Raw genomic sequence first — 14,578 nt, forward strand, 5'->3', positions numbered from 1 at the left:
TGCCAATAAATGTGTGTCATTTAAAGTTTAAAAAGACAGTGCTTAACTCTTTATACTTTACATGTTCCTTCATAGTGAGAACATTTCTCTGCATGAATAGAAACCAACTCAATCCACATAATAAAAACATACAGTTGATCTTAATCAAAACAAAAATAAAAATAGAATTAAATAAATACTTATTATAGATAATGCTGCATAGAAACACTACAATCTATAATACTACTATGAATAAGATAGCATAATACATCTCCTAAATAGTACCTTAAAACCATATAAATGCTTGAACCTGTGTACCAAAAAATACATGTAAATAATATACATAAACTACATATAAAAGATTAATACAATTATTGCAAATTGTACATTAAAACATACTACCCTGATGCCCTTAAGCTAATGTCAAAAATGGCTTAATGGTTTTCTCATGGCATCGGTAAACATTTGCCACTTACTCTCTCTCATACCCAGAAGAGCTTTCCAATTACCACCATGAGGATAAATATCTACTTGGTCTATAATAGCAAACTTAAGGTGGTGTATGTCTCCGCTTTCATTAATATGCCGATATAAAGCATTGTTTTTGTCCTTCACCTTAATACTGTAAAAATGATCATATATTCATCGCTTAAACTGTCTCTCTGTTTTTCCTATATAGAAAGCGGAGCAAACCATGCATTTAGCCAAATAGACAACATTCTTACTATTACAATTTCCAGCTCTAAATCTAATGTATGTCCTATTCACATCATCTAACTTACATCCTTCTACTTCACTAATAGCATGACATTGTTTGCATGACCCACACTTTTTAGTAGTATTTGATTTTTTTGTCCTTATATTGGTCTTGGTCATTACCTCTAATTGTCTCTTTATACTCATACCTGTTTTGTTAACAAAACTAGGATGTTTACCTAAAATGGTTTCCACTTCCTCATCCACTATTAACATGTTCCAATGACTCCTGATTAGGTTTTTAATATACTGTATGTGTGGTGAATATACCAAGACACATACCCTATTGTTTCTTAACACATTGATGAACAATTATTCACGTGTGTGAATTCTCTTCCCAATAATGGGGGATATTTCTTACCCCATTCCCTACTAACATAATCTATAACATCTGTCAATAATGTGTTAGGGTATCTTCTGTTGATGAACATAGACTTAATATGTTCAAGTTCTTTCTTCATAATGTCCATCATGGAGGACATGCGGGCTGCCCTTATGCATTGCCCTTTAAATACATTTTTTAAAACATGTCTGGGGTGGTCACTGGTAAATTCCAAATAATCATTGGAAAAGGTGTCCTTCCTGTATATTTGTGATAAAAATCCATGATCCGAGTGACTGATGTACTGTCCAGGTAAGCTATACCACACCTATTGACCTTATGGGTAAATCTTAAGAATACACTGGAATTGTTAATATAGTCAATAAATTGATCAATCAAGTCAATGGGTCCTTTCCATAACAAAAACATATTGTCAAGATATCTGGTGTAATATGAGACATATTAGTAATATTGACAACCAAATAGATGTTCAGTCACCCACTCCAGCATAACCAGGTTAGCAAAAATTGGAGCACAAGATGCTTCTATTGCTACTCCCCTGGTTTGTCTGAAATGTTCACCTTCAAAATAAATATAATTATAATCCAACACCATCCCCATCATGTCAGTAATGAGACATATTCGGTCCCAGTCCATGTCAGAATATTTCCTCAAACTGTTACTGAAGTCCTGTAAACCTATGTCTTTAGGAATGCTTGAAAATAAATTGATAACATCAATAGTAATAAAGATTAAATCCTTACTCCAAATGTTAGGGGTTAAATGGGGCAAAAACATCCAAGAGTCTTTGACAAGATGTGAAATATTGTTATTATACAGGTTTGACCCATCTATCGATAGCTACCCCCTACTGGGTAGGTTTTTTTATTTGCTACCTGAGACAATCGGTCGAAATGGCGGGGGGGGGGGTGAAGTATATTCTTGTGGACTTTAGGAATGCCTATAATCGTTGCTAGTAAAGGATGATCCACTTTCAAATAATTATAAATGTCAATAGTAATTCTATTGTCAATTAAATATTCCTCCAAGGCTAAATCAATCCTTTTGTATCCTATATGAATTTCATTAACAGAAATAGTCTCATAATTACCAGATTTATATAAGATACTACGCATTTCATTAATATAGTCCATACTGTTGTATAGTACTACCCCACCCCCCTTATCAGGTTTCATTATTCTAATCTCATTATTGGTCATCAATTCTTTCAAGCAAGTACATTCACTCTCCAATAAATTGTCCTTAATGTTACATTTTTTACTTAATTTATTGAATTTATAGACATCCTGACACACCATTTTTTCAAGACTTGTGACTTTCAAATTAGCTGGTGGAATGAATGTGCTCTTCTTCTTTAATCCATTAGACTCTATGTACCCCATTTGTCCATCATTGGATTTAAAAAATAGAGCCAAATTCTACCACCTACAATATAACTTTATTTCAGTAATAGTATCAACTAAATTGAATTTCACTGTAGGAATGAACTTCATTCCCTTGGAAAATAGCATGAAAAATTCTTGTGTGACATTGGCATTAGTGTAGTTAAACACTTTAAAGCCATTGTAGGTGTTCACTATGTTGTCAACACTGTTGTTGTTGTCTTGTGACGTAGTGTCCAATAAATGAATAGGAAAGTCAGGAGATATACTATTGGAATCCCTAAAATCGTACAACCTTGTGATATCTGAAATTGATGTCCTAACTGTTTCTATCTTCATTCCTGTTGGCTCTCCCGTCTGTTCCACTGTGAATACTGTTTTTTTGGGGCTGGATAGTATCTGCCCCCTTGAAAATTAGTATCCTTATCCTGATGCCTAACACCATTCCTGCTGGTCCTATCTCTATCTGGTATTTTACTATCACTGGTCCATATATAAGCCATATTATTTTTGTATTGTTCTACATCACGTTGTATTTTCCTGCTTTTTCTTTGATATATCCCCTTAGCTTTTTGTTCAGCCATTTTGAACTGTTTGTCTTATAAATCTTGCCATTGGGGAAATAACAAGTCCGTTACTATTTCATGATTCAGTTTTTCCACTTCACACACTAAATGAGATAATTTTGCATCATTTTTCTTAATAAGTGTGTTCATATAACTGAAACCAAAGTTATCAAACAATTTGTTAAATTAAGTTTCTATGCAGCATTATCTATAATATCTATAATAAGTATTTATTTAATTCTATTTTTATTTTTGTTTTGATTAAGATCAACTGTATGTTTTTATTATGTGGATTGAGTTGGTTTCTATTCATGCAGAGAAATGTTCTCGCTATGAAGGAACGTGTAAAGTGTAAAGAGTTAAGCACTGTCTTTTTAAACTTTAAATGACACACATTTTTTGGCACCAAAAAGTTTATATAATTGAGTTTTAAATCTGTGTTAATCATTCTGATGAAGTCTGCTCAGTCAGATGAAAGTGCTTAACCATTATTTTATTGTTTTATGTACTACTTTTAGTAGTTAATAAACAGTTATTGTTGCCTGTTCAAGTCGTGTTGCTATTCACATTACCAAGACGTTCTCGTCTTAGAAACATTGTTTAGCAAATTTCTATCAGTGTTTGTGCTATAAAATTTGAAATAAAAGTTGTAAATTAAATCCAAATAGCTGTAATCATTGTAGCAGTAAAGCATAAACAGTATGCATATTGAGAGTTTTGAACAGAGTTTATGGCAACTGGGGAGAAATAGCCAAGAATACAGCTTCTGTGGGACCTGACAATATCCCTGGCTGTGTTCTACATGAACTACAGAGTGAATTGGCACCTCACCTGTGTGCCCTGTTCAATCACAGCCTCACCTCAGGCTTTGTCCCTACTGAATGGCGCACTGCTACAGTCTTCCCTCTCCACAAAGGAGGAGTGACTACAGACCCTGGGAACTATTGTCCCATTAGCCTGATGAGTCTGATATGCAAATCTATGGAACGCATCATCATGGACCTAATAAACAAGGATATAGGGAATCTCCAAACTCTGGATCCCACACACTTTGGTTTTGTGAAGGGTAGATCATGCCTGCTGAACTTGGTCAACTTCTTTGAGTCAGTCAACAGAGCTGTGGATGAAGGCAAGGTGGTTCATACAGCCTACCTTGATCTGGCCAAGGCCTTTGATACCATTCCCCACTCAGGAATCAAAGAAAAACTCACTAGGCTAGGCATCAACCCCTATATCACTAGGTGGGTTGCAAACTGGCTCACAGATAGAACTCACAGTGTGAAAGTAGCTGACTCCAGGTCAGAGTGCGACCAGTCATGAGTGGAGTCCCACAGGGTTCAGTCCTGGGTCCTCTCCTGTTTGGTATCTACTTCTCTGAAGTCCAGGCCAACACAAAGGGACTCTGGCTGACAAAGTTTGCAGACGATTGCAAGTTGGGAGCTATTATTAACTCCCCAAGTGATGTTGACATCCTACAGAAAGGCCTCACTGAGACCAACGACTGGTGTCAAAACCATGGCCTTAAGCTCAATGCCAAAAAATGTGTTGTCATACCCTTTGGGAAAAACCTGGTTCCCATGAATTATCACATTGATGGTAGTCCACTGAACACAGAAGGCGTTATAAGAGATCTGGGAACACAGGTTGACAGCAACCTCTCTTTTGACCACCACATTGCCACTGTGGTCAGAAAGTCCTTCTATGTGGCACATCTCATTACTAAAAGTTTTGCATCCAGGAAGAAAGGTCATTGTCTCACTCTACTCTTCCCTCATTAGGCCAATCATCCAGCACAATGCCCCATTTGGTATGTACCTCACTGTACACCTGCAACAACTGGGGAGGCCTCAAAAGTACCTCATAAAGAGGATCCTAGGCAATAACCCTTGCCATATATGGGCAGACTCAAATAACTCCAACTATTCTCTTTCATATTGCCTACTTAGAGGCAATCTCTGTTTGACTTACAAAGCCATGACTGACCCAGCTCTGTTAGAAATGCTACATCTAAAGAAATCCCAACCCCTCTGCACCACATGCTCCAAAGACCTTAACCTCATTACCACAATCAACAGAACATGCTGGAGAGACAGGTTCATAACCCAGAGACTGCCCATGCTATGGAATAGACTTCCCATGCATGTCATAGGTTCATAGGTTCATAGGTTCATACTAGGCTATCTGCCCTAGGGCATTTATAAGCCTAGCCAGAGTGTGTTTGGCTTTCGCCACCCATTTTAAATTAATTTTGCTATGCCCTTTTTCAAGGTTAATATACTGTGCCTCTGTCTAACAGTGACACAGAAGTGATACCCGGGGTAAACCTACGATCTCCCATCCACTCATCAAGAGTCCTCTTGAAGAGAGTCAATGAGGGACTCTGCCTAACCTTGACTGGGATTTTATTCCAGAGTGAAGGGAGCCTCTGGGTTATGAATCTGTCCCTCCACCATGCCCTATTTATTTCAGTGCTGAGGTTCAAGTCTCTCGAGCACGTAGCTCCATGGGATTTGGATTTTCTGAGGTGCAGCATGTCCATTAATTCCGGGTTGGACATGGCTTTATATTGTCAGGCACAGATCGCCTCTGAGCAGGCGGTATGCCACTGAGTAGAGCTGGAGTTTCTTTAACCGGGCAGCATATGGCATCTGTTTGAGCCCTTTGATCCTCTTGGTGAGGTACTTTTGGGGTCTTTCCAGTTGCTGCAGGTGTCTGGTAAGGTGCATCCCAAAAGGGGCATTGTACTCAATTATGGGCCTGATGAGGGATGAGTAAAGAGGCACGATGACCTCCCCTGATCTAGATGTGAATCCCTTCATGATTAGGTGGGCTATATAAAATGTTTTTCTAACCACTTTGGCCACGTGGTTGTCAAATGAGAGATTGCTATCAAGTTGGGTCCCCAGGTCCCTAATTACTTCTTCTGTACTTAATGGATTACCACCTATGTGGTAATTTGTGGACACTTTGTTTTTGGTGTTTAGCTTGAGGCCATGGCTCTGGCACCAGTTGTCTGTTTCTATGAGGCCCTTTTAGAGGATGCTTGTGTCGGCTGGAGAGTCGATTATGGCGCCCAGTTTGCAGTCATCTGCGAACTTGGTCAGCCACAGTCCTTCCATGTTGGCCTGTACCTCCGAGAAATATATACCGAACAAGAGAGGTCCCAGGACTGAGCCTTGTGGGACACCACTTGTAACTGGTTTGGAGTCTGACATGGCTCCAGCAATTCTAACCATGTGGGTTCTGTCCTTGAGCCAGTTTGCAACCCATCTAGTGACATAGGGGTTTATATTTAAGCTGGTGAGCTTATCAATAATGCCTGAGTGGGGTATTGTATCGAAGGCTTTTGTGAGGTCCAGGTAGGCTGTGTGGACCGCCTTCCCCTCGTCAATGGCCTTGGTGACTGTTTCAAAGTAATCGACCAGGTTTAAGAGGCAGGATCTGCCCTTAACAAAGCCAAACTGGGTAGGATCCAGTGTCTGTATGTCCCCAATATCTTTATATATGAGGTCCATGATGATCCTTTCCATAGCTTTGCAGACCAAGCTAGTCAGGCTTATGGGGCGATAGTTTCCAGGATACGTTGAGGCACCACCTTTGTGGAGAGGGACCACTGTTGCTGTACACCACTCTTTGGGTACATATCCTGTAGTAAGGCTGAGATTGAACAGTAGTTTTATGTTTGGGTTTAGCTCTTCTTGGAGTTCATATAGGACGCAGCCCGGGACACCGTCTGGTCCCATTGAGGCTGTGTTTTTTGCTTTGGAGAGGGCGGCTCTTACCTTGAGCATCTGAGATGTCAAACAGAGCACCTCACTGGTCCTCTTCAGGAGAATTTTGTTGAGTGGATGAGAAATAGAAAATTCACCCCAGGGATCACTCCAGTGGCTCTACTCAACAGAGGCACTGGGAACTAAGGTCGGGTGGCACGATGCCAGGTTAATCCTATGGACTAGGCTTGTAAAGTCTCCAGGGCCATTAGCCTAGTACACACTTATGAACCCTAGCAATGGGACACTGGAATGGCTGCATGGGGGGGGGGGGCTGGGCTTGCACCCCCTGCTAAAATCCTGCAGGCTCTCTTGAACTCTGGTATTCTGTTTCAAAAAGGATATAGACTATTGGAGTTTGTTAAATTGTCAGATTTACTATGCTTTTTTTTTTTTTTTTTTTTTACAGAAAAGCATAGCAAATCTACAGAAAGATGCCATTCGAAACGGGGGAAAAAAAGTAGGCGTTCCTACTTGCCTGATATATGATGATGTCATAAAACGGGCGGAATGTGGGCGGTATTATATTTATATGGGTATGGCATTGGACCGGTTTTTGCTACAAGGAAAGGTGGTAATCCTAAAGGCTGAGGCCGTTTCTTTCAAACAGTTCTGTAGGTGTGATTTGTAAAATGATGTGCATGCGTATTGTCATCTACGGCAAATATTCTGTCCCTCCATTTTATTTTGTCTCTGGACATAATATAGTCAGACTACTGTGGTGTACTAGTATTTCTTCAAAAGTAATGCGGTCAAATCAGTTTATACCTATCGAGTGTGTCTCATTATGAGGAACGTTCATTGTCTTAAAAACTCTTATGTCTCACGCAGTATGACCTGAAAATGTCTGTCATACCTTTATGACAATAAATACCTTTTCTATAAACATTTATGGTAAATACAAGGAATCATTTAATTCATTACAAAGACCTTTGTAAGTATAAAACAACACGATTAACAACAAGTCTGCGATACGGAGTGTTGAAAGTTGCGGGGCAGTTCAATGGTATTCAAAGCGGTAACATTGGCTACTGAAAATAATTAGTGGTATTAAAACGTTAGCCTTGAGTGTTCATTAGAATTAAATGCACGCTTTTTCTCTGATGCGCATGTGTACTACTTGTGTTTCTCGCTCACCCCTCCTACCTTCTACAACAGTGCACTGGTCCATTTGACACTGACAACTTTTTTCCTCTTTTGTAAGGTTCCAAACATTTAACGTGGATTGCTGAAAAGAGAAAGCGTGAGCTGTTGACGTTTTCTTTAAGGGAAGCGCTTGAAAGTTACAGATAGAGAGGCCACTGTTGTAGAAGGTGTACTTATCTAGAATGTAATGGCCTCTCGCGAAGTGAGACATTTTTGTCCGTTGGTAGAGGACAGCTTCTGTCGGTTTTCTTCACAAAGTAATGTTTACAGTCTATCAGCCTTCCCAACCATCTCTGGCAGTAAGGATTTGTTGGCAGCCACTCTGAAAGGCAAAGTCATACATTTCCGCTATCAGCAGCTACCACAAAAGGTTCGAGCGGTGGCAAAAGAAGTGCAATTCACTTATATCCCAGGTAGGGATTCAAGGTTGCAGATCTGAGAGTTCTTCAGCAATATGGCGTTTACATCTTGCCACTTAGTCACAAAAAGTCACATTTTCTTCCTAATAGTTTGCATCATTGTTGACTCTCTTTGTATCCTTTTTTTTTTTTTTTTTGGGGGGGGGGGGGGTTACTGCACGAATGTATGATTAAAATGCAAGTTTGTAAGGGAGACGTGAACTTGCATGTGTCGAAGTGCCAAATAATTGAGAAATGCAGTTCTGAATTGCTTCGTGTGAGGGGAAAGTAGTATTTTGGTCCATTGTATTGCAATGGAAGTGTATGCTTACAAATATGGACTGTGTGCGGCGTGTAACGGTAGGGTAGGTAAAATGTAGCACACATAAGTCAGTATAAAGTTACTATTCTCACCAACAGCTCAGTACATTTGTTCCTTAGATTAGTTGACGCTTAGGCACTGAATCAAGTGATGCATGGCGATGTTATGGTTTGTTGTCTGTCTCAAGACTGAAGTGCATGCTTTAAAACTATAGATTTTGCATGTGACCTAGTGTATGTGTATATGTGTGCCTGTATGCCTCTCAACTGTCAAGAATTTCACAGAAGGTCTACATCTTTGCCTCATATTTTTGGTGTGTTGCAAGTAACATCTATGGCTTTCTGGCAAATGATTGAAGATTGAGGTCACAAAATAATGATAATCATTTGCGTTTCAGACTTGGTATCCTACAGAAACAGTGGGGTAATGCAAAACTTGTTCTAGAGGTTGAGGTCTTCGGAGTGTGGTGCAGAGGGATTGGGATTTCTTTAGATGTAGCACTTCTAACAAAGGTGGGTCAGACATGGCTTTTTAAGGCAAGCAGAGATCACCTCTAAGTAGGCAATGTGAGACAGAGACTAGTTGGAGTTTTCTGAGTCTGTCTATATAGCACAAGTGTTTAAGGTCTAGGATCCTCTAGGGGTGGCAAGAGCCTTGGCCAGTATTTGGAAGCCCAGGGATGATAGATGCAGGCCATCTCTGGCAAAGCATCGAGATCAGTCAGTCATTTCATCCCAGGAAGACAGATACTGGATCTCCTTAGAATGACACCAGAAACTTAGCCAATTGTTGAAATGAATCATTTTCTATGTAGAATCAAAACAGATGAGGCTTACCATTGCAGTATTCCTAGAGAATTTAATGAGATAAAACATCGCAAACTGCAGTAATTCTCTACGAATACTGCTGTGGTGAGCCTCATCTGTTTTGATTCTACATAGACTTCTGTTCGGACGAGGCTCTTTATCCAGGACTGTTTTGATTTTTGCAATCATTTTCTGCTTGTACAGTGGTATAATTCTGGGTGATGGCAGGATACTGCTCAGGGCAAGGGTCGTACCCGCTTGGGCTATATAATCCGAGAGCTCCTCCATGTCTCTTTTCATGTGGACATGACAATGACAGAGTCATATTTGTACCTGTTTTTGAGGGACCAGAGTGCATGAGTTATATGGCGGAGCCTGGCACCTGGCAGGCAGCTGACTGTTACTTTCGCCTTATTCAGCCTAGTGAGTGGGACATCAGTGTGCCTCACTATCGAGACACCTATGACTAGTGTGCTGGGCATGCTGTTTTGCCTTGGGGGGGCTTTGGTTGAGTGGCACACTGTTTAGGAGAGTTATGTGTCTCGTAATTAGTGTTGTGTTGTGGTGGTCAAATGCGTTTCTGACTTGGAGGTCTCTGCTGTTTGGGTAGATTTTTATTGAGAGCCTCCGTGAAGGTGGGTGTGTGGTTTGTGTTTTTATGTGAAAGCAGTGCTGGTGTGTGTTCTGGAGGGCTACGTGTTCCATGTAGCGTGGTGCAAGTGTTGACCTTCTCCTCTTGACCAGCTATTCCAGTCTTGGCTGGAGAGTGCGTGGCTTCTAATTTGATATACAAATGCACCTCCCACAAGTCTGAGTGTAGGGAGGTAAGAGGAGAGGGTTGTCGGTGTACATGAGGCAGTTGCTACATTGCCTCAGGATGCCCAAGTTCACCAGGTTAACAGTAGAAAGCACAGGGAGCTGACCTTTAGACATGCCTGGAGGGGTGGGCATTAATAAGTACTGGAGCCGTTTCCTTCTAGAACGTTTAGTGCTAGTAGCACTTTTGTGTGCTACAATAATTGCTACAAGAAGTCTGGTATGGTAAAGTGCTAGACTAATAAGCTAGTAAAAGTGCAGGAGAGTAGAGAACTAGCGGATCTAAAGGAAAACTTGAAGAGCAGACTTTGGCACCTTTAAGAAGCTTACATACAGTTCTGGATACAGCAAATCTGCATCTGGACTAGACTAAGTACAGGAAAGATGGAAAAAGTGCAAATGTGGGCTTTTAGACCAGAAAGTTGAAGGAGATGGAAAAAACTGCCCAAATGGCCAATAAACTACGATTTCTGGCCCAGAAACCACTCCTCTTGTGGTAGATAGGCTACCTAGTGCTTATCACTCCCACTGACAAGCTGGAAGGGTTCCCTCCGACACAGAGAGGCTTGGGGGGCTCAGAAGCTTACAAACAGTCTTGGACACAGCAAATCTGTATCTGGACTAGACAAGTTATAGGTTTCACCATTATTTTTGGCTTTATCCATAATTCTTGTACTAAAAGGGTGAGAGAGATATGTGTGTATATGATTGCATGTGTATATACACACACACTTATTCATACATGCACACACTGCATATTGTATGGATATGTCCAACCATCCATGTTCTAATAACTCACAAAATGATTTTCAGGGTCTCAGCCAGTAACAGTAGTTATGAATAAACATTGACGTGTTTCTCAGTCACATGAATATTCAATTGAACAAGATCTCATATATGTGCCTTATTTATTTATTTATTATAAATAATATAAATATCGTATATGGTATGCACCTTTTTTTCTTATTAACTTGGCGACTGTTTCTGCGCCATTCCTGTGCCAAATGTCCAGTGAGCCAGTACAGTGCAACAAAGCTGAGGGAAATTTTTTAACTGACAAACATGTCCTTTACTTGTAAATGTTAGAGAAATGGAAAAACTGGATATTTGCAGAATGTTCCTGTGCTTAATGCAGCTAATGAGATTATTACTTAATTTTGTTTAAAAGGGAGTTGTACATCTTATTAGAATTGCCCTTTGTCAGTTTCACGTGAAAAGATGCATGTTTTAAAGATCAGGACTGTACTGTCATGGGCTGGGTCTTTACTGTAGATGCAAGTGACTTTGGTATTCACTAGCTTTAATATATTATCTGATGTTGTAAATCTTTGTTCTTTCATTACAGTTAGGACCTCTGTTCTATCCTCTGAATCGATACGGCTGTTTCCCAGCTCGCGCATCTAAAAACTCTCAGCTAAGACCTACCCATAATGCCCCTCTCCTAGTTACTCCAGATCTCGTTTGCTGTGTTCCTAGTCAGACGTGCTAGCCATCCCTCTCAAAGCTAAGTAGAAAATTGTTAATTTTAGGGCAGTTTATCTTAAAAATTATTTAATTTTTAGTCAGGTTAGCCTTTTCTTACAGTCGTCTATAACCTAAGCCTATTTCCTACCCTTTTCCTTGGTAATTTAATTTTTTTACCTTTATTGGTACTTATCCCTCTGTCCTGTCTTTGACAGGCCTTTCCTTTCTACTAGTGGTATTTTTTAAAATAACATCACTGGTATTTTCTCTTATTTGTTCTATAGGATAGCCTTGTTGCCTTACTATGTCAGACAAAGCTAAGTTGGGATTTAAACAGTGTGACAAGTGTGGACGTAAGATGCCTAACTCAGATATACTTGTTCGTTGTGTCTACTGTTTGGGCGTGTATCATATTAGAGCTGACTGTGACTTTTGTGCTAGTTTTAGTAAATGTACACTAGCAGAAAGTAATAATAAACTTATTTTAAAAGATTTACTCAAGACACCTTTTTCGGAAGCTCTATCTGGGTAGGAGGTCTCACCCCCTCCAAAGACCAAAAAATATAAGGGAAAACGGATTACTTAAGGCACCTTTTTCGGAAGCTCTATCTGGTTTGGAGGTCTCACTCCCTCCAAAGACCATAAAACATAAAGAAAAACGGATTACTCAAGGCACCCTTTTTGGAGGCTCTGTCTTGGATGGAGGTCTCTTCCCCCTCCTCTAAAGACCAAAAAATATAAGGACAAATGGAGTCACTCGGTTCCTGCATCTCTGTCAGTTACGGAACTGAGTCTGCTCCGTGCTTCCTCTGGGCAGACCTCTTCGGCAACTGACTTTGTGTCTTCTCCCTCGGTGCCGTCCATGATATTCACCCAACCTTGGCACCACTGACTTCAGTGCCGTCCTTGGATCCAACATAGGCTCCGATGACTGTACCTGCTTCGGCACCATCCCCAGCCACAGTACTGACAGTTTCTTCGGCTCCATCGGCTCCAAAACTTGAATACCTGCCAAGGACAAGATACCTCCGGTGCATACTGTCTCGGTTCTGACAGCAGTGTTTTCCCTGTCGGCACCGTTCACCCTTGCTGCATTGGCTCTGGTGGAACCGATGCTCTCCCGAAGCAGTGCTTGAACCAGTCTGTACCTTGGTATCTAGCCTGGCGCCTATTTTCTCCCTGGCACTGTCTGTGTCCATGGCTCCGATGGCTTCCAGTTCTCTTGCTCCTCTCCAAACCCTCTATTTTGGGACCCCGGGCACAGGAATTCCAAGAACCCTCTTTGAAGGGAACCCCTTCTCTGGAGTCCTTCTCAGAAGATCCCACTGGGGAGCCACCCCAGAAGAAACGGTGCAAGAGGAAGCACCTTGATTCACCAGAGAAATCTATCACCGAAAACACTGATTCTGATGAGGGGGAAGGGTCCCCACGGTCTCCCCCAGACGACATCTCATTTGGAGATCTTCTCGAAATCCTCAAGCAGCGGGGAGACTAGAAGTCCTATGATCCTTCTTCTGAGAAATCTGTGTTCCTGCAGGCCTTCTGTGCCTGGCCATCTACTTCCTGGGTGACCCCACCGGCAGATGACCTTGTTAAACTCATTGTGCAGCGTGGCTGGAAGGCCCCGGACAATGTAGAACCTGTCCCTCGGAGGCCAGACAAAAATTTTATCTACACCTGAAGACCAGACTCACTGGTGCTAGCAGTTGACAGTTGATTGGTCATGGCGGCGACCACCAAGAGGAAACTGGCAGAAGATAGTTCCACCGTCCATCCTCCAAACAGAGAGTCCTGTACCATGGACAGACTAGGGAAACGTACCTATGCTTCATTGAAATTCGCCATTCGGTCGCTGAACTTTCTGGCACACTTTACTCCTCTCCAAAGAGGCCTAATTTCCGAAATGTCTTCCTCTTTGGTGAGGTACCATCTGATGAGGTGCGTGATGCTGTTGCCTCGCAGCTAGTTACCCTTGTATCCATCTCGCACACCTCAATGTGTTTGATATGTCACTCCACCGAGGGGGCAGCTAGAGCTGCCGCATGAGGCGTTGTCATGAGACAATGCTTGGATGCGGTTGTGTGAATTCACAGACCCCTTTAAATCTTTCTTCGTCAATGCACCTATCGCTAAATCTGCACTTTTTGGACCCAAAGTACGAGAGACACGTACACGTAGTGAGAAAGATGGAAAGATCTTGTCTGCTGTGGGCATACGCCTTTCTAACCCCCCGATGTGCTACTCCAGGAACCAGAAGGGAGGAAAAATGTGGTTTAAGAAATCCCAAGGATGTTTTTGTGACACTCATGGTGAAGAATCCCCCTGGGGCAGAGGGGTAACTCGTATGGAAGACATCCCTTTCAGGGTAGAGGGGCTCCTCGTAACCTGGGCGCTAGAGATTCTTTCTCCGGCAGACCCTACCAGCACCCCGATTGCTTCCCTCGGAAGCTGTCGGGGGTTGTTTTTCTCTGCATCTACCAGCCTGACATCTTATTACTACCGATGTTTGGGTGCAGAGAATAATATCCAGAAGCTGCCAAATACCTTTCAACTTAACTCCCAGACCCGTCAAATGAATCCCCGATGTACCACCCAATCAGAGGGAATTAGCAGCCTTGGAGATAGAAAAGCTGCTAAGGAAAAGAGTCATCCATCCAACCAGTCCCACCAGACCAGACAGGATCCGGATTTTACTCACGGTCCTTTTTTAGTGCCAAAAATGACAGGGGACTGGAGACTAATCCTGGATCTCAGCCTATTGAACAAATTTATCAAACTTCAACAATTCTAGATGGTCACGATACAGTCCATTCTTCCCTTCCTAGGGGGG

The 14,578-nt window shown here is 41.5% G+C and overlaps 1 protein-coding gene across 1 annotated transcript in view; it reads left to right on the forward strand.

Moving 5' to 3' along the window:
- The first annotated feature begins 7,922 nt into the window (after positions 1-7,922).
- Positions 7,923-14,578, forward strand: part of KPTN (kaptin, actin binding protein) — a 1,335,927-nt gene continuing 1,329,271 nt past the window's right edge. Inside the window, exon 1 of the mRNA XM_044079008.1 lies at positions 7,923-8,355. Coding sequence (XP_043934943.1) covers positions 8,130-8,355 — 226 coding nt within the window. The 5' untranslated portion in view covers positions 7,923-8,129. The remainder of the gene's footprint in view (positions 8,356-14,578) is intronic.

This window comes from Protopterus annectens, chromosome 1.part0 (assembly GCF_019279795.1).
Source record: "Protopterus annectens isolate FY-2018-M chromosome 1.part0, PAN1.0, whole genome shotgun sequence".
Taxonomy (NCBI): Eukaryota; Metazoa; Chordata; order Ceratodontiformes; family Protopteridae; genus Protopterus; species Protopterus annectens.